This window comes from Ambystoma mexicanum, chromosome 7p (genome assembly GCF_040938575.1).
Source record: "Ambystoma mexicanum isolate Mex_15411 chromosome 7p, UKY_AmexF1_1, whole genome shotgun sequence".
Taxonomy (NCBI): domain Eukaryota; kingdom Metazoa; phylum Chordata; class Amphibia; order Caudata; family Ambystomatidae; genus Ambystoma; species Ambystoma mexicanum.
This window is the reverse complement of record NC_090939.1, coordinates 89,694,504-89,720,526: the sequence shown is the minus strand read 5'-3', so window position 1 is coordinate 89,720,526 and position 26,023 is coordinate 89,694,504. Positions and strand designations below refer to the sequence as shown.

General features: G+C 46.6%; 1 protein-coding gene across 1 annotated transcript in view; it reads right to left on the bottom strand.

The window, feature by feature from the left end:
- Positions 1-3,396: 3,396 nt before the first annotated feature.
- The window catches only part of GPR156 (G protein-coupled receptor 156), a 432,766-nt gene continuing 410,139 nt past the window's right edge, over positions 3,397-26,023 (bottom strand). Inside the window, exons 7-10 of the mRNA XM_069635847.1 lie at positions 22,011-22,106; positions 10,472-10,708; positions 5,927-6,088; positions 3,397-5,120 (exon numbers count right to left, since the gene is read on the bottom strand). Of these exons, the coding sequence (XP_069491948.1) occupies positions 3,738-5,120; positions 5,927-6,088; positions 10,472-10,708; positions 22,011-22,106 (1,878 nt within the window). The 3' untranslated portion in view covers positions 3,397-3,737. The remainder of the gene's footprint in view (positions 5,121-5,926; positions 6,089-10,471; positions 10,709-22,010; positions 22,107-26,023) is intronic.

The window sequence follows — 26,023 nt, the reverse complement described above, 5'->3', positions numbered from 1 at the left end:
GTAACACTTTACAACAATACCACAGGATACATGTTCAGACTGTATAGACATATGTAACACCTTACAGCAGTACCAGAGGGTGAAAGCTCTGACTACAGAGAAGTGTGTAACACTTCACAACAGTACCACAGGATACATGTTCAGACAGTAGAGAAATATGTACTTCCTTACAGCAGTACCAGAGGGTGCACGCTCTGACAAGAGAGGAGTGTGTAACACTTTACAACAGTACCACAGGATCCATGTTCAGACAGTAGAGAAATATGTAACCCCCGATAGCAATATTACAGGGTGCAAGCACTGACTGTAGACAGTGTACGAAAAGAAGTAGTGGAACTATGTTCCCTACTGCTTTGCCCCTGCTCCCCACAAACACCACTGCTACACCCCCTCCCATGCATAATACAAACACACGCACCTGCTGTTTAAGGGAACGTTCAGTGCAGTGCATTGAAAGAGCAAGTTTCAACTTCTTCCGGCACTTTTATTTTAAAACGAAACCATTCCGGAGCGGTTTCTTGTAAAAAATAAAAGTGTAGGAACAGTAAAACATAATTAAAAAATGTAGAGGAGCACAGCTGCCAAAGAAGCATGTAATACATTACAAATGTACCACAGGACACATGCTCTAACAGTAGAGGACTATTTAACACCATACAACAGTGCCACAGGATACATGCTTTGACAGTAAAGAACTATGTGCCACCTTACAGCAGCGTCAGAGGGTGAAATCTCTGAATACAGGAAAGTGTGTAATACATCACAACTGTACCAAAGGATGCATGTTCTGACAGTAGAGAACTATGCACCACCTTACAACAGTACCACAGGATACATGCTCTGACAGTATAGAACTATGGAATATCTTACAGCAGTATCAGAGGGTGAAGTCTCTGACTACAGAGAGGTGTGTAACACTTCACAACAGTGCCACGGGATGCATGTTCTGGCAGTAGAGAACTATGTACCACCTTACAACAGTACCACAGGATACATGCTCTAACAGTGGTGAATTATGTGCCACCTTACAGCAGTGTCGGAGGGTGAAAGCTCTGACTACAGAGAAGTGTGTAACACTTCACAACTCTACCACAGGATGTATTCTCTGACAGTAGAGAACTATGCACCACCTTACAACAGTACCACAGGAAATATATGCTTTGACAGCAGAGAACTATGTAACACCTTACAGCAGGAGCAAAGGGTAAAAGCTCTGACTACAGAGATTTGTCTAACACTTCACAACAGTGCCACACAATGTATCTTCTGTCTGATAGTAGAGAAATATGTACCTCCTACATCAGTATCACAGGGATAAGGCACTGACTGCAGAGACGCATGTAACACTTTACAACAGTAGCACAGGGTACATGCTCTGACAAGAAAGAACTATGCAACACCATACAGCAATGACAGAGGGGGAACGATCTAGCAGCAGAGAAGCATGTAACACTTCACAACTGTATCATAGGAGAAGGTTCTGACTCTCAGAACAGACATAACATCGAACAGCAGGATCACCCAATTGCTTGAGTGTTTAGGCAAAAAGGTAACCCTTGGCAAAACAATTCAAGTGAGAAGGCTCTGACTTCAGAGAAGGATATGCTATCCTTCTACTGACTGACTCACAGGGTCAGACGTCGATTGAAGGACAAGTATTAACACCTTACAACAGCATCAGAGGGGTCAAGTTCTCTGGTAGTGAAGCTAACGCTTCCTGATAGTAACGTGCAGGTGAACGGCGGTCTGGAGAACATTTGAACGGTTTTCATCAACTCCTGAAACGGTGCCTTATTTTCATTAAAATGTTCCTTTATTGAACAAGCAAATCGAGGTGCATTTCCTTGGCATGCTTGAAATAATTAAATTTATATCAAATATAACTGTCCTTATACCATACCAAACCGTGTCTGTAGGTTGCTACACAAAAGGTCTTGTTATTTATCTGTTTCTCCTCTGCTTCACACTTTCCACTTCTCCCCCTTCCATGCACGTTTCCCCTCCCCCTCGCACTTGCGCATTCTCAATGTCACTGGGCCTAGTAAGATCGCTGTTTTGTTCTCTCCTGTTCCCCTCCCTTGCCTTGTCGCGCTCTGAAACACTCGTGTACGAGCGTGATAGAAATAAAATATCAATATCAATATCCTGGAAGAACCAGTTGCTAAATAGGTTTACTTTGAAAATGTGAGGCCTCCCCAGACATAGATCTGTGATACCCCCTAAACCTCAGCCTGAATGGTAAATAGGCGTTAAGCTGCTTATGCCGCTCAGAAACATTAGTGAGTTGCATATGATTTCAGGAGCCCACACGCTTTCCGGGAAATTGGGCCCTAGTAAGCGGCACATGTCTAGAGCTGAGGGGACATCTACCTGTGATCCATGAAAGTTGGGGAATGGAACGCAAGAAGGAGTTGATGTTCATGTTTAAGCTCTTTTTTAAGGCCATGACATGCCGCCATTTAGACCGTGTTACCCCAGTGACGTAAGTGGTTTTCTCTAAAGGCCATTGAGTGCTGAGGAGGAGAGAGAGAGAGAGAGAGACAAAGCGAGAGAGAAAGAGCTGGGGACACAGGGAGGGAGAGCGACAGAGAGTATAGAGCATTCAAGACCAACCTAGCAATGGACGGGGTAGAGGAAGATAGAGAGCCAGCCCACACCGACAGGGGGGGCAGGCGGGGTCGTTGCTCGGTCTGGAAAAGATCTGGGGCTACACTGTCAGGGCTGCCGGGATTCAGAGCTAGCTAGCCTTTTGGGTGTAGTCCCTGAGATTCTATCCGGGGCTTCAACCGAAAGAACAAGGGCTATAGGCCCCTCAGGCCCCCTTAGCAACGCCTCTGGGAGCGAGAGATAACAGACATCACACCTTATAATGGGCCTTTCATCCAGAGAGAGAGAGACAGACAGATGGAAATATGGAGTCTACAGACTACAGAGACACAGAGAGAGTGATAGAGAGAGAGAAAGAGCGAAAGAGAGAGAGAGAGAGAGAGAGAGAAAGAGCTAGATTGTTGTATGACATGCCTGGCATATCTACTTTCCCTCATTTCTACCTTCCCTTTTTGCCCGGTTGCCTGGAAACATGTGTATTGATATTTGCTCCCTAATCCTTTGGTTGTGGGGTTAATGTAGGGGACCCGTTCCCCTTATGTTGTAAATGAATCCATTCACTAGGAAAAAGTTTACAAGAGAAGCACATGACGGAGTGGGCGAGGCCTACAACAGGGTGCTACAGTGGAGGCACCGCTGAGATGTACACTGTTGGGTGTAAGGAACTTCTAAGAAATAACCAAGGACCACCCCTTTATCTCTGATGCTTACAGATTTGTAATCCAGGAAAGGTGGTCCCAGTCCCACACACACCTATACACCAATATAAAGTATATTATGTTGTTCAATGGTAGCATCATAGTTTTTACTGTTGTGAGGCAACAGCACTTAGCTGTTGCATGTCTCCATGTGGCTCACACCATCTTCCATGGGTACACTGTTAGAATGAAGGTGGCACTGCTGAAGTGCCAGTGTGGAAGAACAGCATAAGGTCCTTGGTATGGGAACTGAAGAGTATCTGTTTAAATAGTAGATGAGGTGGGTATTTCTTGGTATATACCACTGATGAAGAATTGCATTTGGTTAGGACCAAACTAACATTTGTTGTTCTCAGATTGCAAACCTACCTAAATGTCCTTTGCAAAGATAAAAGCCTTCTATGCAGCTTCAGCATCTCTGGTCTACTCTACTCACACAAATGTGGGCCTTAAGTCCTCCTTAAAATTAACCACAGGCTGCGTGCCGGCACTCATTTTTGCCCATTGTTCCGCGTCCCCAAATGTGTCGCGGTCTGCGTCGGATGTACCGCTGTCGCTGGAATCGTAGGAGTTCTGAAAACACATTTCACAAAAGGGCCTGTGGCAGCAGCAATAATACTCCTCTGAGCTGCTGGAGTCTGAGTCCATGGAATGCTGGGGGTAAGGCTTTCTGGGATCATCCCCAGTCCCACCATTCCCCCGCTCATGCCGTTTCCCATTCTGAGGGCCATTCACAAAGTGCTCAGCAGGACGACTCCTCCTCCTTTTAAGGAAGTGATGACCATTTATTGGTGTGAATGGCTTGGCACCTCCTAGATTTTCAGGGGGACTGCTCTCCTCCTCCGCCTGCAAACTGAGGTCTCTTTTGAAGGCTGCCAGCCGTGACTGGCCGTGAGGATGGACCTCTCCATCATGATCTTTGTTCATGTGCAGTGCTGGATCGGAATGTTCTTCAATTTGCGGCTTAAACCCGTTGCAAGCCCGGCTTGACCTCTTCCTCATCATGCACAGAATGTGTGGGGGCAGGGGCCCCAGGTGGTAAGAGGATGGGGAAAGAGCCTTGGAGGGAAAGGTCTGGCCTCTCCTTCTTCTCATCATATAAGGTGACAGGCTCAGGCAGACATTCCTGAAGTGCTCTGGGGACCTCAAGGTGGTCTCATGTTGCATGCTTTGGCTAGCTCGCCGTGGCTTCTCGGGCGACCTGAATCCTCGGACCCCCACAGTGTCTATGCTGAGCTCTTTCAGAATTTCCTGCAGCTTCTCGCTGCTCACGTAGTTCACTCTTGGTGACGTCTGTTCACTGGGCTTGACCAGTCCTGGTCTCAACAAAGTTGGATTTGGGTGGCATGTTGGGTGGTCTTCAAAGCCGGAGCTACCATCACTTGAATGAGTCAATTCCTCTTGATCGTCCTTTGTGTTAGGAGATCCATCCTGAGCCACAGGGCTAGCGTGCATGGCCTCGGCCTTTGCATTCCTCCGCGTTGGACTCCCAGCATCCAGCGTGTCTTTATAGTCGTTGCTACTGCTATCCTGATGATGACTAGATGCAGAAGGCCAGCCAGTGGTGTGAATGGTAAAATCAGGACCCACTGGGCTATGGTCCTCAGCAGTTGACTGCTCTGTCCATGATTCGGCAGAGGCCAGCATGCAAACAGGATCTTCAGCTCCGGCCTCTTTCCCGTGAACTAAAGTTGGGAATGCAACAGAAGAAGTCCCGTCCAGAAGGTGGTCTCCACATTCTGCTGACATCAGCCTATAGAGCTTCTCCTTGGCACTGTTCACCTGCTCTTGCAGGCTTTCGATCACTGCATCTTTCTGCAAAAAATAGAAATATTAAAAAGATCCTGAGGACAACACACCAAGGCGGGTTAAAAGAGCTGAGAAGTAAACTAAATATAGTGAGTCCAATTGTCCACACAAAGAGTTCCTATACACCTGACATCATGTTTGATATATTGTGTCTATCTCACATCACCCCTGACCATCCCCAGTACACACAGCAGCTTAAAGATCCACACAGTGTGGACAAATAAAAGAGTATCCTCTTCATCTCCGAGGCGGGCAGATCCACTGGGGAGGAAATTGGCCGGTATTCAGACAGGTTGGTGTCTCTGTTGGCCGTGCCGGACTAAGAAAATATGTCGGCAGCAGAAAGCTAGCAGTAAAATTGCCTTTGGTGGCATTCCCATCTTTCCCCCATAAAAAAAAGAATGTGGGTATACCGCCACCAGCTTTCTTCCCACCAGCATTCTACTACCGCAAGTATGCATAGATCGGGCCAGCCAGACGCCTCTTTCTAAATACCCCTATTGGTAATTTAAGTCATCTCTGTGGGCACTGTATATTATAGTAGAATGAAAGATGGCCAGAGATAAGCTACAATCCATGTATAATCTGCCGTAAGGCAAAATGTCCATGCGGAATCGTGGCCCACGTGGTTCCGCTAACATCTTGAAGAGGATTGAGATTGAAGGGCTGTTGTTTGCTACAGGCTTAAGGTACCCCCCAAAGTGCAACATTTGAAGCATCCAAGAGAGCTATCAAGTCTTGCCTGGGCCACCTGAGTCAACATACAGAACAGATCGCCGGCCTGACCACCCTCCACATTGAGGCCATATTACCTCAGTCAGTAGCCGCTTCATGGAGTTGTTCTCTCCCAGTAGGTGGTAGATCTGCTCCTCGCTGTACATGGACCGGAAGCTCTTGCTGGGACTGTTGAAGAATTTGGCCATCTGCCCAATGCTCTGGTTGTGCTCTTCCTCAAACTGCCTCCACTGCATGAGCTGCGGATAATAAGAATGCACGTCATTCCTCAGCTCGCGCGCACCCCACCTCTTTCATTGGTTTCATCACAAGCATGGTGATAATGACCACAGAATTAGAAAATACAATAGTCAAAGGAAGCAAAACAAATAACAAAATAGTGAAAAGGCCTATTAACATCTGGTCAAACAAGGCAAAGGCAAAAATGCCCACATCCTCTATAAAGCAGCTGTCTTATTGGTTTTACCCCAAGCGTGGTGAAATTCACTATATTATTAGAAAATACAATAATATAAATAACCCCCCAATAAATTAATAAAATCAAAATAGGGATAGGGAGAAAATCAGGTTATATAAAATCCTCAACATCAAAAACCTGTAAAAATAACTGCTGCCATGGACTCAGTATTATCCCGATGGTAAAGCAAAATATAATTCAAAATATCAAGTTGCAAATCTAATGTCGCATTTCCAAAAAGTGTTTAAAAAATCCATTTGTCAATTCAAAGAAAAAAAATGCAACTTCTTCTTTCATCGTTTTTCAATAAAAATAAAAGTTAAGGATATCTATTAGAGGGCCATTTATGACTGTGTACATGTTTCGATTGAGGGAGCCTTCCTCAGGGGTACGAAAGATACTGAATCTGGATAACCCTTAGTCTGCTGTTGACGATGTAGAGGATTCTTTCACTCGGTTATGCTTGCTTGCCATTTGTTTAGCACCCACTTGGGGTTCGGTACACCCACCTAAAGCATTTTTAAATGTGTAATTATAAGGAAGGGAAAAGAGGAAAGTAGGGGCAGCAACTAAGTGTGAAGGAGTAATATCATTTTTGCATATAGGTATAGTATAGGCAAACGGTATGTGACAACGGTGATATAATGAACCTCCATTAGAGGTAATTAACATACATATCATACATTGATGCCTGTATTAATTGGAACTTTTATTTACATCAGCACCCGGGGTGGGGGGGCGCAGCCAATCACATTCTGCAGAACGCGGGCTGAAATCTCTGATCTCAGCCCACATTCTATAGAACCTGTAGGCTGCCTCTCTGCTGCGGGCCACCATTTAAAAAAAAAAATATATATATATATGTATATATATATATACCCCAAACCCCCTCTCCCTCCACTTACCGTTTGGCGGCACTGGCCGCCACCCACAGCTGCTCCCAGCCATACTGAGCGCTTCAGTTGGCTGCCATGGAAAGGGAAAAGGGGCTCCGCATGGTGGCCATCTTGGGAAAGGATTTTCCTTCATTCAACGGGATGCGCTCGGCATCCCATTGAACAAACGTAATTGGTTTTTTGAGCACCTATGGTTACCGATTTGGTAACTCGGGTGCTAATGGCCACAGTAATAAACTACTGATGGTCTTTTGCAATCATTAAAGTCTCTAAAGGTATATGGAGTTTAGGATTTGTTGTGGTCTTCTGAGACAGGAAGGAGGCCAGAGAGAGAGAGAGGGGCAAAGCGGGAGCAGGAGTCCCAATGAAAAGGATCTCTGTCTTACTGGCGTTGAGGCAGAGATTGTTGGAGGTGCACCAATCCTGAATCGTGGATAGATAATCAGGAATCATCGAGAGAGGAGAGGAGGCTGAGGGGAGCCTGAAAGAGAGCTCAGTGTCATCCGCATAACACTGAAAGTTAGAGGAGAAGGTAGAGATCAGGTGGGCCAAAGGGGCCACATAGACATGGAGCCAGGGTGAGAGGCTAGAGCCCTAGGCAACACTGCATGTGGAGAGAGAGGTTATGGAGAGAAAGGACCCAAGTTGGACCTGGGAGGGTTGGTCCTGGAGGAAGGAGGTCAACCACTTCAGGGCCAGGGCCTGATCCACGATGCCCAGGTTCTCGCGGAGTCGATTGATCAGGATGGCGTGATTGACTGTGTCAAAAGCAAAGGAAAGGTCAAGGAGGATGAAGACAGAAGTAAGGCTGGAATCAAGATTAGAGAGCAGATCTTCACGGGTGTTCAGGAGAGCAGTTCCTGTGCCTCTGGCTGCTCTGAAGCCAGACTGATTGTCTCAGAATCAACCAACAGATTCAGTGTGGAGAATTAGATGGGCGCTGGCCAGCTTTCTAGGAGCTTGCCCAGGAATGGAGTGATAGAGATCGAGCGATAGTTTGCCGGACAGGTATGGTTGGCAGAAGGCATTTAAGGAGGGGGTGCACAAGGGAGTGCTTGAGGAGAGAGGGAAAGGGTCCAGTGGCAAAAGAGTGATTGCAGGACTAGGTTGCAGGAATCAGCCAAGGGTCGAGCGAGGTGTCAATGTGGTCCTTGATGGTTCTGGAGGAGCAGGGGAGCACCGTGTTTGGATGACAGCCGGGAGAGGTGGAGGGAGAGGTAGAGGAGAAAGAGAGAGGACAGGATGTCCTGGGTTTAGTGGTGAAGTGAGAAGCCGGAGCCGTACAGAGGGACTGGGAGGAAACAGGAGAAGTAAAGACTGCAGAAGGATTGGCCAGCTCCTTGCAGATTTCCAAGAGTTCCGCTGTGTTGTTAGAGGCCGCAGAGACACCGGCTTGGATGTGGACTCTCTTCTTGGACAGGACAGAGAGTCTGTATTGCCTTTGGAGCAGGCAGTAGGCCAGTTTGTCAGAGGATGTCGGGCAACTTTTACTGGTTTGCACGGCTGAGTGAAAATGTGCAGGGCAAAAGGTGGTACACACGCGTGCATGCTGCCTTTTACCATGCACATTTGCACTCCGCTGTGCAAATGACAGAAATTTGACAGCAGGGTCCTGGCCACGCCTCAGTGCATACGTGCCAGGTGCCGCCCATCAAATAATGTTTTGGAGCAACATGAGCTCCACAGAGTCAGATGCACCAAAAGTAATCAAGTAATCATGTACTTTTTTATTTGGATTACTTTGAGAAATTCCTATTATTCAGAAAGGTGGCCGTCCATGGGGCTGTGCTGAATTGCAAATGATGAGCTGGCCAGCCCACCTGGATATATTAGTGTAGAAGCACGCTCCCAACACTGATGTCTGACATGCGTCCGGGGAGCACATTTCACCATGATTGCCCTTCATGGCTCTGCCATTGTGAAATGTGTAAATAAAGAAAAAAAGCATTGCTCTCCCTGTTTGAGGGATGATAGTGCAAGGGGACAGCAGCGGATCACACCACGGCTGTTCCATTAAAGCGAAATGCACGCAAGTGTCAGATGACCCAGTGGTGCAGTGAGCACCCCCCCCCCCAGCATACCTTCAACCCCCGTACATGGACAAAGACGCGGACAGGTCTGCTCGTTACGGGCCCGGCGCACACTGCTGCGCTACGGGCTGCCTCTTTATTTTGCGCATGCGCGACGGCGAACCTTGCCCATCTCATAACTTGCAGCAATGTTCTGAGGAATCAGCTCCTTGTTGCACAGATGCTGTGCACCTTTTCCTCCAGACGCAGAGATGATAACATTGCAATGCTACCCAACTAAATGGCATTCATTTGGGCAACGTCAGAGGGATGAAGGTCTGCACCATGAAGGGATGACATGTGACTGAATCCACCGCAGCCCTACTGTCCTCTCCGAGGTTATAGACCTAAAGCCAGGCACTTTCCCTACTATTTAATCATTTACCTAAGTGGTTCTCTTGGAACAAAACTCGGCAGGGTGAAAATGTATGCACAACCAACCCATGACAGACTCGTCCGCAGCTCTGTAGGATTTCCAGAGGTCCATGCCTGTTATGAATTACCTATACTGTAGTATTATGAACCTCAGCAGGACCCAGTGTATTGACGTCCTTGTGATGAAAAGCAAACCCTGGCATTCCCAGCCATGCCTTACATGCTGGTCTGAAACGCAATCTTGCAACTGTCCACTTCAAATGTACTTATCTTTACTTAGGATAAAAGACTGAGTCATTCTTACCTGGATTCAAACTTGGGACCTACAGGTTACACATAGATCCATGCAGTAGGTGCATTAACCTACTGAGATATCTCACTGTTCAGTTTCATGTGCTGTCCTATTTGGATAGCATTCATAGATGCACAAGACTCCATTTTCTATTGCTGACCCCACCATCCAGCCTCGCTTCAGGCTAAACCTTTCCCCCAATCTTTCTGCTTCTTCCTGTAGCCTTTGAAGTGATTTTGTACATATGTTTTCCCAGGAATCATCTGAATCTGTCCAAACCTCTGCTGAACTTTCCTAAAGAATTATGGACCTTAACAAAGATTTCAGCACGCTCGGTTTGTAAGAAAAATCTCGGGGAACCAGCAAATCTACTCAAATCGCAGCCCGATCACTTTTGAGGGTGTTCAGCCAGGTTTGCTTCCTAGTCTCCAAGCCATAAATGTTGTCTCAAAAGAGCATTATCCCCATTTCCTCTTTTTCCCTTATAGAAAGTCAAGGAAATACCTTCCCTAGTTCCCTGATTCATCGGTTACCTGCGGAATGAAAATGAAGCAGTTGACGGTGGTCGTGCAGAGGAAGATTCCACCCGATGTCAGCCCAAAGACCAGGTTGGACCAAGCATAGAAGAACCGCGTTACCAGCAGGACGACCCCGGCGCTGAGGATCGCCAGGTTGACGCCGACCATAATCGTCAAGGATTGGTTCACAGGAGGGGAGCTGACGTTATCGGTCAGGCCAGCCAGGTAGGTACCGTAGATCAGAACCGTGCCCTGTAACGAAACAAGACGCAAGTTATAACAGCAGCAAGAAGATGGTGGGGTTATATAGGCCCCTTATTTAAACACAATCACGATCGGGGGATACGTGCATGACCTCTAGTGCACACAGTAACTATTTATTTCCTTACTTTACTTTCAATCATAAATTCACAATGATCAATGTTTGCGTTTCATCTCGTCTTGTAGTCAGCAATAGTGCATATCTTGGCCTTTCCTCAAGCAATACTTCTAGACCGCAGCGAGTACAAAGCCTGGCTGCCATGCTGCTGGTTGGACTTAGGGCATATGATCATGTATCCTCTGGCTTGCCCTCACCGCACTAGCAGCCTATTAAACCAAGATTTATTTTCAACACTATGTGCCTTGTGAATAGATCTGCCCATGGAAATTGTTACATCATGTAAATAGTTTCTCATTGCTGGATGAATGGAATCCTGTCGACACTCTGTGAGATCATGGAACGCCATGGCAGTGGAATGTTATGGTATGAGTTGGAGGCATTTTAAGGCTGGCAAAGGATGGATTAAGACTGCAGTCCTTATTCTTGTAACTAAGAGTTTAAACATAGTGACAAGGTGTTGGATCCCAGGGTGCCACCCATGGTGGTACCACATGCACCCAATGGACCTTGGGAGACAATTGCCATAGACTTGTTGGGGCTTTGAACTTTCGAGGTACTAGGGACAGCTATGTCATTGTGGTCATGGACCTACTTACGAAGTGGCCGGAAATAGATGTGATCAAAGATGTAACATCTAGGAATGTTATCAAATTCCTTGGAGGTATATTTTGGAGGGAAGGTTGGCACTCAGTCTTAGTTACTGACAATGGTCTGCAATTTGTCTCGTGGGAATTTCAATCTTGGATGGTGGATAACTGAACCAAACACAAGAGGGCGTCTCTTTATCATCCCCAGGGTAAAAGACGTGTGGAGCGTTTCAATAGAACGCGCATGGATGGTATTCATTAGTCAGGACAGAGTGGTGGTGAATGGCAGAAGGATTTGATGTGGAGAGTTTTCCAATGTAGAATCACACCTCATCCTGTTAAATGGGGCTACACCATTTGAGTTAATGATAAGACGCTACCCCAATACTTTGTTAACACCAGGTTGGATGGGCCTCTCCAAGATGATGGAGGTGGATGTCAAAGCAATTCAGGAGAGGATAAGGGTCAGTGGAGAAGCATCCAAGAGGTGGTATGATGGTATGCATGGGTGCAGGCTCTAATAGATGTATAGGGGTGATGGAGTGAAGGCCAAACTCCCCAGGTGGAGCACGAAGGTAGATTTCAAATATTCTGAACCAAAAGTGCTGCTGGAGGACTATGGAAATGTGGTGCGGTTGGGTGGAGGAAAGGTGTGGAATAAAGAGCGTGTTGTCAGAATCAATTGCGGCACATTTGTTGTCAAACCTGCTCATCATTTGTGAAACCTGTTCATCATTTGTAAAACCTGCTCATCATTTGTGAAACCTGCTCATCATTTGTGAAACCTGTTAATCATTTGTGAAACCTGCTCATCATTTGTTAAACCTGCTCATCATTTGTGAAACCTGCTCATCATTTGTTTCGCACAGTAAGGTTTAATGCTCATTGCACCCTTGTTTCTCCACCTCTTTCCCTGTTTTATTGTTGTTAGGTTTTAAGGGAAGGAGGTGTGTTATATATATCATGTAAATAGTTTCTCATTGCTGGATGAATGGAATCCTGTCGGCACTCTGAGAGATCATGGAATGCTGTGGCATGGGAATTTTAAGGTATGAGCTGGAGGCAGTTGGAAGCTGGCAAAGGATGGATGAAGACCACAGCCCGTATGCTTGTAACTGAACAAAGCATTCACTCACATGAAGGTTGCCGTGACCCTTATTATAGAAATCATGTGACTTCTCTATCTTTAAAATTACGCCGACATCAGCAGTACAGGTCTGTTAGCACACATTATTCCTATACGCGTACTACTCCTACATTTAACGCATCGAGGATTGGTGTTCAGACCTTTGCATTCCTGGCATGTACTCTGCGGAATAACGTTCCACCTACTCTCCGAAAGAATGATAATTTGCTATCATTTAGGAAAGATTTTAAATCATTGCTGGACTCTGCTCTTGACGGTACCTCCTTATTTAGTTAACTGGTCATTCGCCACTTTTTGCCTCTATTTTTTCCGCTCCGCCGTGCTTTGCCGATGATGCCCTTTGTAGCAGCAGGTGGCCTTCTGGTGAAGATATACGCTGTATAAAACCCACAAATACATATGCAGTTATCATCACCCACTGAAGGGGGCTGCAACCTGTGGGCTCTCCAGAAGTTTCGGACTACAACTCTCACACCATGGGAGTTGTAGTGCAGAGGGTCTGGAGAGCTGCGGGTTGCAGACCCCTGACCAGTGGCACGCAAAGATGAACTGAACAACTCCTGCTTATTACACAATCTCCGGAGAGGTAGGTTCACCTCATCAGCACTAGGTTCACATTTTTAAGACAGTATCGCAATTTAATCCAAAACAGAGGTTCCTCCCCATACTTCTATAACAATAACCCATAGCATAAGTGTACTCTTGGATTATGCAGAAATGCACCCTTCTCAATGATGCACTGCTGAAATAGCATTGTTTTCATTCTCTCAGCATTTGCCTTTTATTCCAAATAAAGCTTCACACACCACTGTATTTATCAATCTTTTTGGTCAACTTTTGCTGTGAACATATCTCTCAAAACAATGACCTTCCTTCTACACATCTCTCACAATAGTTGCATGCTTACGCGTGTTTCGAGCCATCCAGGATTTGCTATCAGCGATGTTAGGAATAGGGAATACTAGCAACAAGTACCGGTACTCTGCACGGGTTCTGTAGACGCACATGATAACACTCTCATTAATTGTTGAAAATCAATGATCCTGTAGGTCGCTGTCCCGAGTTGCTTATCGCTTGATGCGCTTTTCACTCTGAACGGCACTGAGAATGGGCGCGTGTGGCTGGCTGACATTCCCCGGAGCAGACGAGAGTTGGCGGGCTGCACCATACTGGGACCTTCTGTGCGCTCTCCCCACCTATCGCCTCACCCTGGCGCAGTGCAAATATCTCAGAAACTGTGCATCCTAGGGCCTTGAGACGTGGTTTTTGAGGTCCCATAAGGACTCTCGAGTTGTGTTCCTCACTTCTATGTGGTCGCAGAGGTGAGGAACACAACTCGAGAGTCCTTATGGGACTTCGAAAACCATGTTTCAAGGCCCTAGGATGCACCGTTTTCGATGTTTCGCCGATTTCAGGCAACTGCCTCTTGTGTGATGGGGCTGAAATGCAGTGAAAGGGATGGGGTGTCCAAATAATAATAATAATAATGTATTTCTTATATAGCACTACACAACCATAGGTCTCAGAGCGATCAAATAACAGAAGACATTATTATCCCACAAAGTGGTACTCATTTTATCACTCTCAGAAAGGATGAAAGGCTGAGTTGACACTGCCGGGATTCAAACCTGCCACAGCAGGCAGCACACAGATATCAGGGGCGAGCGCTTAGCTGCCTGTGCTGTCTGACTGGCCATGTAACTAGTAATGTCCGGAAGGGCCTAACAGGTAACTAGGCAAAGTTTGGCGCAGATTGGTGGAACGGTGTGAAATTATATAAAGAACAAGCAGATTTTCTGCTTTATACATACAGAGAGATAATAGAATATATAGAGATAGAGATGTCAATTAAACTGAAACATGAAGAACACAAGTTCTGATTCCGTTCATTGCCCACAAATGTTCTTGTTTACATTTTTCTATTGTGATCTGTTATCCAAACTTATAATTATCCTCTCAGTGCCCCATCTTGGAATCATGAGCAGCTTCATAAACCAACACAATTTTATTGGAAATACTGTTTCTTCTGTGATTTGAGTTTCTCTTCATCAGGTTTCCCTTCCTTCCTTGGTCTTATGTTGACTCTTTAATGAGACCCTTAATGATGTCCCTGAGTATGGGCAGAATCAATGAAATCCACTCTGTCTATGTCTTTGATCGAAATAGCCCATAAATTAGGCACCTCAGAAAATAAAGAAAGGGTATTGGATCTATTTAAAAAAAGCCGAGGATCTTTAAAAAGTCTCTCAGCCAGCAGTCTATGCGGTCGCATTTGAACTGGAGCGCTGATCTGCTTGCTAGTTCTTCCACCCTTCTGACCCAGACACGTCGTCGTTGGCAAGGATTCTTCACGCTCATCTCCCTTTATGCAATGCCTCTTTGGGCCCCTCAAGATGCTGAATGAAGTTGATCTATCGGGTCTAGTTTGCTCTTCCGCCCTCTGACCCAAAATGGTACCAAAGGTCCGCCTTCTCTCATGCATAGAGGCCACCCTCTTAAAGTCTATGGCATGTGCATCTGGTATGTCTCTTTCTGAGCCACACTGGGTATTACTTCGGAGCCCGCACAGCTGACTCACTTCACTGGAGGGCTTATGCAAGAAGAAATCTGCGCCATCGGTTTGCGCAGCCGAACAGACTGTTACTTTATCCATACACAGAACCTTAACAGGCAACATCTTCTCTGATACTTCGTTCTCACATTGGGTCGCGATGGACTTAGATCCTGTACACAGAGACTTAGGTGCCTAATCTGCCCCCTCTATTCCGGCCAGGGGACCCCTCATCAGACCCTCAGAAAAATGGTCTATGACCACTTTAGTCGTAGCACCCTTGGTAGCCACTGGGGGGTTACGATCATGTTTCTTATTTTTTGTGAGGGATTCTTGTATAGTGAGGTTCCTCAGGAATCTTTTTAGATGATCTCTTGATGGTACTTCTGGATTTCATGCTTTTTGATTTCCTTTCTTGCTGTATTGGAAAGTTTGTACCTTTTTGAAGCAATTTTTTGCACGCATGACCCTGTGCATCTCCTGGTACTTTCGAGCTCTTTATCTGTGCGGATGTTAATTCTTCTTCGCCTTGACTTCTCTCTGGGGTTTTGCCCGAGACCATGATCATCTCATCTGATTCCTTTGTCCTGATTCATGGAAGTGTTTCATAATAGCGCAATCCCATAGGAAAAGGTTCCATGAATCAGGCCCCTCGACATTCCAGGGCATTCCTGGATCACACGACTTAAGTTTTGTGACTCACTTACTGAATTCTGAACTCTGTAACTTTTGTTTCAACAGGTTTTGTCTACTTTTACATCACATTAAATTCTTGAGTAATAATTTGAATATTTGACTCTATTTTCAGTATTATGGGTGTGCAGAGGACGGGAGTGTCTTATGTTTTAGACACCTTTTCTTTGTATGTTGTTAAGGCTTGGTGGCAGGGCCTGTATTCCTCCCCTGCACCCTAAGTTCTTTTGTTGAAATTTCTTGAGCGATTCTCTCTTAATTGGTATCTATCCTTAGGTGGGCGTTAACACATTGCTTTACTGAATTTTGCAACATACGTTGCAGCTTGTGAAAGGTCAGGATTCCTCCGAGGGCGGATTTAGATGAAGGAGTGCCTTCAAGTAAGCCTCTTTTGATGCAATTTTTTCCCGTTTACTCTGGATGGAATTACGAGGAATTGTGTGCATCCGCACTTCTGATTTTATATTCTCATAAAGTGAGACAAACGTTGACAGCACATAATTAGGAGCATCTAGAGCTGTCTGAGCATTATTATTGCTATTTTTATTTTCCGTGTCTGTCCGTTTTATAGGGGATGGGGCCTCTAATGATGTTGGGGTCGAGGCGTGGAGACACACGATGCAAGGGTAAGATCACTTTTGTCGCATTCAACCTCCGAATAAATGGAAGGTGTGTTGACGCCCTCTTCATCAATAGCCCCCCCAACCCTTCATGTGTAGCCAATATCCTGAGCATCTCCTCGTCCGTAATGGGGGGAGAGGTAAGTCACGGTTGTTCGCTGATCCGACGACGTCTCCTCCCGTATCCATACCACGCTCACAGACCACAGAAAAAAAAGGAAGTGATTTTTGTGTCCTTAACTTTAGGGACCTGTTTCTGATTCTGCAGGAGAGCAGTGTTATTCAAACCACTCCCCTCTTCACCCGGAGACTCAGGTAGCCGAAGCTCCCTTGCCATTTCCAACATTTGTTCCACTATGGTCTTATCTGAGGTTTTTGTAAGGTTTCTTAAGGTGTACGATTCTGACAAGTGCCAATGACACAAGTTCGCTTCTACGTGCACGCAAAGAATCGGTTCGAAGGACTACTGCCTCGTGCAATTCAGCAGATTTTACTCAGCATGCCACTGTGCCATTGAGCCACTGTGAACTTCCCAAAATAAAACTTCCCACAGGTTACTCACAATGATTTCTCTCGAGTCTCGGAAGAATCAGCCCGTAGACGGATACACAGAGGTGTAGGGGAAAGTTCTTAAACATGCCGAACCGCCAAACCGCCAAACTGCCGAACCGCCAAACCGCCAAACTGCTCACTTAGCAACTCACTTGCCATCTTGAAATAATGCAACCAATGTATTGCCCCAACATTACATTTCTCCCCGGACACGTATTTAGTTGTACCTTTTGTCCATTCCTAAGAATTGCAATAATCTTTTCATAAATAAATAAACATGCCCAAGCGGGATTGCACGCTGGAATGGGACCATCTACAAATGTTCATGTTAAGTCATACATGTAGAAACATGCAGCGTTGAACGTGATGACTTTATTATGTTACAATGTACATGAAGACCTCCAGCAGCAGAGCAACACCACTACATTGACTGCAGAAAGCTCAACTAACCAATTTGGAACCCTAACTAAAGTAAACATCTACATCACATAGATGGAGAATGCTAATGTCCTCTGATGACATAGATGCACTCCAGCATTGTTAGATATCAGGATAAACACTAATGCAGAATTAATATACTTCAAAGCTAACAATATAACAGTTTCTTACTATTTTTAATTTCCACCCAATATGTTCTAGTCAAATTGGGAGGATTATTTTAGTGTTGGTTGATCTCAAGGCCACCTTCGATTCTGTTTATTGCAAACTTTTGTGGGCAACGCTAGATGGGGAAGGCTTGGTCTAGAGATGGATTAGTTGGCTTAGTTCATTCCATGCTGGAAATTTTGCAAGAGTCAGATTCATCAATGATCTGGGTGGTTGGTTTCTTGTCTACTCTTAACCTAGATGTTGGATGCATGCGGGGAGCCCAAGCCCTGTCTTATTATTCGCCGATGACACAGTTCTTCTAGTGTGCAATGCACTTGTTTTTCAAAAACTGCTCGCCTTGTTCCTGACCTACTGTAAAAAAAGATTGCAGTCTAAATAGCCAAAAAACTAAAGGCTGTGATTCAGGGTACCGAGGAAAACGGTAGATTGTTATCAATGATTAACATCACACCTCTATAGAGAGTCCAGACCTTGGACTATCTGTCTAACTTAGAACTCTCCTTTAGCATATGGCGTGATGCAGGTGCACTCAAGAGAGGAGGTTACGTGCTATCTCTAGATTAAAAGAGGGCTTCCAATTACAACACGGCTGGAGATTTAGAGGCCCTATATGGGGTGTAATTGTGGGGTTATGGCAACCTATCTCAACAATCGAGATGACATTTCATAAATCCTTGCAGTTCCTGCTGTGATGATGTCCACTGCATTTGCAGGGGACAGTCACAATCAGGCTGCCCAGGCTGCTTGCTCATGCCTCTGCCCCTCAACCCCCGGGCCAGAGCTGTAGGGAGTAGGTTTCCCGCTTAGGTAGCAAAGTGAGCCAGCTTCAGGGCAACCAAGACAGGAAAAGCAAGAGAGGTCTCCATTCATGCCAGGAGATCAAAGGGCTTCACATGAGATGTTCACACGCGATCCTTGGAAACCACCACCGGTGCAATATTTCACTTAACGTTGTTGCCATGCGGATCCGGCACTGGCATTTTCACAATGCGGCAATATGCTACAAATGTTTTATCAATGGGAAAACCATTTACACAATTGCCTGAGGGTTTTGAACAATTGAAAACATAACATAGTGGTGAAAACTGCAGCAAGCGTTTAAAAATGGCGGACAGCCCTTTTAAGCATCCGGTGAGCCCCGCCTGGTGACAACTACACTACATGGACCGATTCAATTCCAGTCCTTACCGTCTCACGATTTCCAGGTACAGGCTACCAACCTAGAGCTCACCCAGGAGGGGAGCAAAGGACCCATAAAACACTGTCAGCCCAGTTACTCAGGGGCATTCCCTGAGAGAGATGGGAGGCATATAGCTGCAGACCTGGAGAGATCCTGGTTGTGGCGACCTTGAGTGCGGAGATCTCTGACGTGAGACGTGGACGGAGAAGCTTGTGTGTGGTAAGGGGGACGAAATGTGAAGTCTAGAGGAGGGTGAGATTGTTATAGAGTAGAAAGGAAATACTGGGAGTGTGCAGCAAGATATTATTGTGATGGAGATGGGAAATATTGTTGTACAATACCAGGGAGATACTGGGAGTGTGAAGAGAGATTTTGTTGTGGTGAAAGAGGGAAAGATTTTTGTAGCGCAAGAGGCACATTATTATTATTATTATTGTATTTATTGAGTACGGACCTGGCTCCAAGAAGCAACGGAGCGCTTTATACAATACAGATACACAACTGAGTGCTTAATAGAGGTATCCAACAGTACAGATGCATAGCGGAGCGCTTTTTAGAGGTAACAACAGAACAGATATACAGCGCGGGTAGGATACAAAGTTGCACAGTGGAGGGGTACAGCTGTACAGGGTGGTGGGGAGGAGAGTGGTGGACGCCATCTAGCAGGTCAGGTGGCGCGGTGACGGTATGATAGCCTAGGTGTTGAGGAGAAGAGACGCCTTGAAGAGTTGGGTCTTGAGTTATTTTCTCAGTTGTAGGAGCGTGGGGGCCAGTCTGATGCTGACAGGGAGGAGGTTCGATGCTCTTGGGTCGTAGGCAGAGAAGGCTTATTTTCTGGTCCTTCCATTTTGCAGTGGCGGATTTCAAGTCTGCAAGTGTCCTGGCTTCTGGTGGTGGGCTGTCTGCTGGAGATGCTGAGTTTCCCTGCTAGGTAGCTGGGTGACTTGAGGGCGACTGCCTAACAGATGATGGAGCAAGACTTGAAGGTGGTTTGTGCGTGCAGTGGGAGTCAGTGAAGGTTGATGAGTGCCGGGGTGATGTGGTTGTATCTGCGTAGATCCTTTATGAGGCATGCACCCGCATGTAGTACACTTCTCAGGGGCACAAGGGAGGACGATGGAAGTCACTATGTGGCTGGAGGAGGTTCATATTTTGTTGAAGATAGAAGGTAAAGAGATACCAGCAGAAAGAGAGACAGAGAGAGCAATTGGCTAGTGAGGGGTTAGAGTCAGACCAATCCAGGAAGGAGGCGATCCTCTTAATTAAAGAGATTAGGGAAGTTTCAGAGGACCAGGTCGATCTAGGAGATATTGGCGTGGCAGGTGGCAGTAGGAAACAGTGGCACTACCTGAACAGGCTGGGAGTCTACCGCAAGGCTAGGCAGGACAGAGGAGGGCACAAGCAAGAACAGTGGGAGGAGAAGTGGATGGAAGGAAAGAGGAGGTCCATGTTTCCCTGCTGTACCCCACCAGAGCCTGTGGGTCCATAGGTGCGCGGTATACATTTATAAAACCAAGGAGAGAGCGCACCACTGCAGCCCAGAGAGGAAACCCCAGGAGTCAGAACTCAGGGGAATCTCGAAACATGTGTGGACACTATTTACATTTGGGCGTCACAAAGACGTGGCAGTTTTTGGTTTACACTCGCCACCGGATTTTGGGATGAGTTGGGCTTTGGAACACTGGGCACCTTGCTGGCAGAAAACCTGGGAGCAAGACAGGGAGACCCTGTTCCTTTGATCCCTTTTTTGAGCACCCCATTGACCCTCCCCTTACGTTATACCCTGACCACTGAAACCACCATCTTGACAACTTATTTTGTTGCATATTGTGATCCTCCTGACACTTTGCATTATCCTTTTGAGCCCTCGTTTAGTAAAAAAACGTTGAAATATACTCAGCGTCCTGGTCTCAGCGTTGACAGTTTTCCTGGTCCCACTGCCATTTGAGTACAATCTGAAATAGGGTTCTGTAGCATCCTCGACATATCAGTGGGGCCTTAGAGATCACCTACGAAGTGGGTAAACCGGAAAGACATCACCCTGGCCCCCTCTACCCTATGGAGGCATTCCCACTCAATGGACCAATGGCACCCAGTCTTTTCACTCTATATTTTTCATTGTGGATTTTATTTACCGCATATTTGTTTTACTGTAAAATGGAAGCAGTGGGGGTGGGGGGATGGTGGAATCACAGGAGTGTGGAAGTCCCGCTCATTTTTCAGTAAAAGAATCGAACAAAATTCTGCAGTGTAAAATTACTCAGTAAAAACACATATGGCCTCATTATGAGTTTGGCGGTAGCCATGGAGCTATTAGCACCATGGCTGCCGCCAAACCGGGCTCCTTTACGGGGTTCCCAGAATGGGGAATTACCGGGCCATTCCGAGTTCGGAGGGCCCGGTAATTCCTCCCTCTGGGAACCCGGGCCCGGACCTTCCCCATTCCCAACTGAGCCCCCATAGGGCTCAATGGGAATGGGAGAGGGAGCTAACAACGGCCCGATTACGACAGGCCCGTTGTTAGCTCCCTCTTCCCCTCGCGGGACCCGGTAATGACGCCTGGTTTTACCAGGTGTCCTTACCGGGTCCCGCGAGGGGACCTCGTAATTTCGCCGAACGGGTTTAACGTGTCCGCCTCCATTAGCGGAGCCCGTTAACCCGTTCCGCGAAGGTCGTAATGAGGCCCATAGATTCTTACCAATGGCCCCCCGGGCTGACCTTTGCAGGTAGTGGGAAGCAGTCCACTTGCCCCTTGTTCTCACCGGCTTGGGCAGAGTGCGATTGCTTCTTGGAGTGCAACTCTACCCATGCTTTAGCACCCAGTGGAAAGAAGGACCATCCAGCAGCCTGGACGGTAACTCTTATGGAATGAGGGCTCTTGAACAATTTTGCAACTCCCACATTTAGTGGACTCGAACAACAATCTACAACAATTCTGAGATTAGGTTGGAGTAAAGCCCCCTTTAAAGCCATAGTCCTCTGCTATCGGTCAATGCACTTGTTATGTTAGCGCCATTGATCTACCTGTCTTTCACCGGTCTGGCATCTTGCTGCTGAGGGCACGTTCTCATCCTGTAGGCCATGAGTGACCTAGTGGGGCACCAGCCAAGACCCCCCCTTGAGGCAAGATGACCTTATAGTGCCCACCCGTGTTTCATAGGGTGTCTCGGACTAGGAAGGCATGTGGATGCGCAAGGCATTGCAATGCCGCGCGCCGCAGAGAACTTTCTTACCTTGAATCCAAAGAGGAGGAGAATCCACAGCTCGGGGTACAAAGAGGTGCAGAACTGGATCCTGGTGACGGAGCAGGAGGCGCCTTTCTCGGCCATCTAGATGGGAAGCAAAGCAGGTACATTCATGGAGAGACATGGCCATGAACACACAAAGGCTTTCCCCCTTGATGGCTACCATATCCACACATCCTTGAAGATATGTGGCCTTACATGTACTTTATAAAAAGATTAAACAGGGAATATTTATGCTAGGTATGAGAAGTGAATCAGTGCAATGACGTATGCATAAAGGGGGAATTGCCGGGCGGGCTTGGGTGCAGTTCCATCAATGGGCATAGCGTATAGTCAGGACACTCTTAAATTAATGTGTCTAGTTTCAGGCTCTGTAAGAATCCAGATATCAGCGATTTCATGCAAAATAATTTCAACACAGAAAATCCACCCGTGGCACCGTTATTCTGATTATAGGCTTATTCCCGCCGCAGTTTCCAAGTGCCTCCTGGAGGGGCATCAGTGTGGGGGGGGGGGCTCTGTATGGCTAACATGTTCCTATGTGATTTGGTTGAGATTATTTTGTCGAATTAGTCGTTTCCTTTTTTCTTTTTCTAAATATGGCCTCATATATATGCGGGGGGGGGACCCCCCAGAGCCTCCCTCCCACTTCCCCCATCTTAATGATCATGATTACCCACGCCCCACCATATATTTTCAGCCAAATTCGATAAAGAAATGCGATGAATTCGAATTTGACGGAATCTCCTACGTTGTAATCCTCCTAGCCAGTTACCATTACTCACATCTCTTCATAAGGGCAGTTGTCATTGCATGCGCCGCTGCTCGCAGATAAGTCTCAATCATTCCTTGAGGACCTCTGGAAATCATATGGCACACACCCCGGGTTCGGTTTTCACCCTGTGCCTACTTGTAGTGAGTGATCTGATCTCGGAGGAGCAGATCCCAAGTCTTGAAGGGCTGAGTCTGCAGCAGGGTTTTTGTGTAGGGGTGTGCGGGTGACTGTGTTCCCTTGTGTATGTGTATGGGGGGTAGGTGTGGTTGCTGCTTTATGTGGGCAGGAGGATGCACTTCCCCTCTGTGGAACTCCCAGCACTTACCCCCCTCCCTCGTCCCTTGAGGAGTAGAGTAATGCAATGGAACTCCCACTGCTGCCGCTATTCACCCTCACTGGAGGCCCTGTGTGTGCTTGAGGGCGTCCATACGGTGCCTCGGCCTCATATCTCTCGGGAGGATAGCTCAACACAGGTTCGAACCCCGGGTCCGCGCTTAGAAACCTCCGCTTAGAAACCTCTGGGTATTAAACGCATTATAAATAACCTATCATATCATATCATACCAGTCGGAGAGTGCCACTAAGCCTACCATATGTTTAGAACTCGCATCAAGATTCTGGAAATGTGACATCGCTAGAATATCACACCAAGAGGGAAGAAATTCGACCAGTTGGGTGTTCAGGGGCTTTAAGGGCAGTTGTCATATCTCACTGTAAGTTACGAGGATGAAGCAAGCCTTCTGCTTCAGTGGTTGCCATCTTCTCTATGTTCTTTGTTTTTGTTTGTCTCTGTCTGCGCCCTCACGCCTCAGGGTTCATGGATGCGCATTACAAATAAACTAAAGTAAAGTAAAAGTATAGGTCGGGCTCCGCTTCTCGAAGGTGTGTAGAGCACAACCTATGAGGATGATTTTGGAAGAGGAAAACTTTAACGGTAGCTCACTGTGGAACCTTCCTTTGTTTTTGGATCTAACCCCCTCACAAACGATGATAAGGTCTCCCATGCTCTGCATCCAGTTTTGCTCTGCATTCAGATCTGGGACTGAGCTTTTTGGAGGATGTTCTCTCACTAAAACCAGCATTGCACTGGTTAGACCTGTGGAGCAACCCAAGGGCTGAGTTAACCCAGTCCATTATAAGGGGAATCAGAGGTTGAACAGGAGCACTTACAATACTTAAGCAATGTTATCCGAGCAGGGGGGCTTTACCGGCCCAAGTAATACCCCAGGTCAGGTAGAAGCCTGAGCGAAGTGATGACTTTACCGTTAGCCTAGGGCATTGCCAGGCCCGGTAATGCCTCCCCCTGCGAGGGTAATATTTCTATTAGTATCCGGCACAATACTAATAGTTTACAAATATCTAAAATAAAAAAGATGGCCGCCATGGATCCAGAGAAGGGAGTACCTAGTCCCTTCTCCCTTTCCATTACGGTAATTGACGAGGCTGCGGGGTCGCGCCGGGAGCACTGCGGTTCCCAGCATTGGGGAGGGACCACAACTTGAAAGGAAAGCATGGTGGCAATGGGAGGGGGGAAACTATGTTGAAAAGGAGGTGGGGGAAAGGGAAGCAGGGGAGGCAGGCCGCGGGGCAGCACATTCATGAGATCACGGCAGGGGGAAGATGTGGCATCCCGCCATGAGACTTTGACGGCAGGATTACTATGTAGTAGTGCCCTCGTTTTGAGCCTCCTCATTGGCTGGGAGGCCGACCCCCCCTTCCCCTCGCTAGGTACTAATTTGGTTTAAGCATATCAATCAGTTCCTTAACAAATTCAATGCCCATTTTCTATACTAACATGAGACATGCTTAATCACTAGAGCTATATTTAACAGTACACCATTGAGATCTGTAACAGCGGCTTTGTTGGGAAAGTCCTCTGAGAAAAGCTTTTTATTGTGTGGTGCTCAGATAGTTTGTGCTGTTATGCCCTGCCTACAAACACATCATAGCGACAACACAGAAACTTCTGTTGAGAGAACTAGGGTTTCAACAATTTTGTGTTGCACTTAACTATTTATTGTCTAGTCGGCTGGGTTTTGGCAACTTACCTCAGATGAGCTAGAAAAAGCCAAACTGGCCAACTCTCTCTTTTCAACCGTTTTTTTATCATTGTAATTTATCTGTATAATCATGCTCTGCTTCATGGATATCTCACCCGAAATAAACGTAAACTTTTTAGTAAGATGCAATGGACCAATCAGCAGCCCGAATGCTCTGCCAATCTGCTACTTGACCACAGAGCTTACGTAAGATTGGTCTGCAGTTGATCTGCAAGAGAGCAAGCCCTTGCGAGCAGACCTAAAAATGTGCTGCCGTGTCTCAAGGCAATTCCTGGGATTGCAAATGGCGCTGTCATCTTCCTGACTCGTCTTCGAGGAGCAATATCCTTGCCTATCTTTGTCGTGGAGGTGGACTTCCTTCGGGGCCGCTTGCAACTTCCCCTTTTTGATTTGACCAGAACGAGTTCTTTTTATCAGCATTTTCTTTGTTTTTGTCCAAATCTACATAGAATAAGCATCCAACCTCAGTGTTAGCGATATTCTCTATACTATTAACAATTAGGTTTAGGCCACTCTGTAAGCTAAGCTTGAATACATGTGGATATCAACACACAATCGTCTCATTATTTAGAGGCCAGGTGAAGAACCCGCGACCCGTGTGAAAAATGCATCTTAATCTCTGTGTCCAGAACATGTCAGCCCAGCATAAAAGGAGGAAGTCGTTCACTGTCCACCTGCAAAATATGGATTGGCATCGAAAATCCGTAAGCAAGGGGTCCAAGTTCACCACTCACTGCTATGTTTCCGCAGATTTCAGCACACTGGATGGAATGTGTGATGTCCAGGCATTTGTGCCCCTCAACCTCTAACATGTCTGGCCTGACACGCCATTGGGCCTCATTACCGTTTTGCCGTTCTTATTAAATTGCTGGTAAAATTGCAGGTAATGCCAAGAGATGGAGGTAAATCAGGCCCCTACCAGCAAAAAAAGGCCAGAATTACTGATGTCGGCATTACCGGTGCTGGTAATGATTTACGGCCATTTCTGCTGCCTGTAATATCCCGGTAATTCTGGGATATCGGGCAGTGGAAACGGTAGGGGCAGTTTGCCGGTATCCCGGCACTTGTAGTGAGGCCCTTCGTCTCAGGAGACTTCATGCATGGTATCATCGCCCTCATTCTTTTTGTAGGAGACGTCAGTCAGGGAGCCATTGGCACACGCCCGG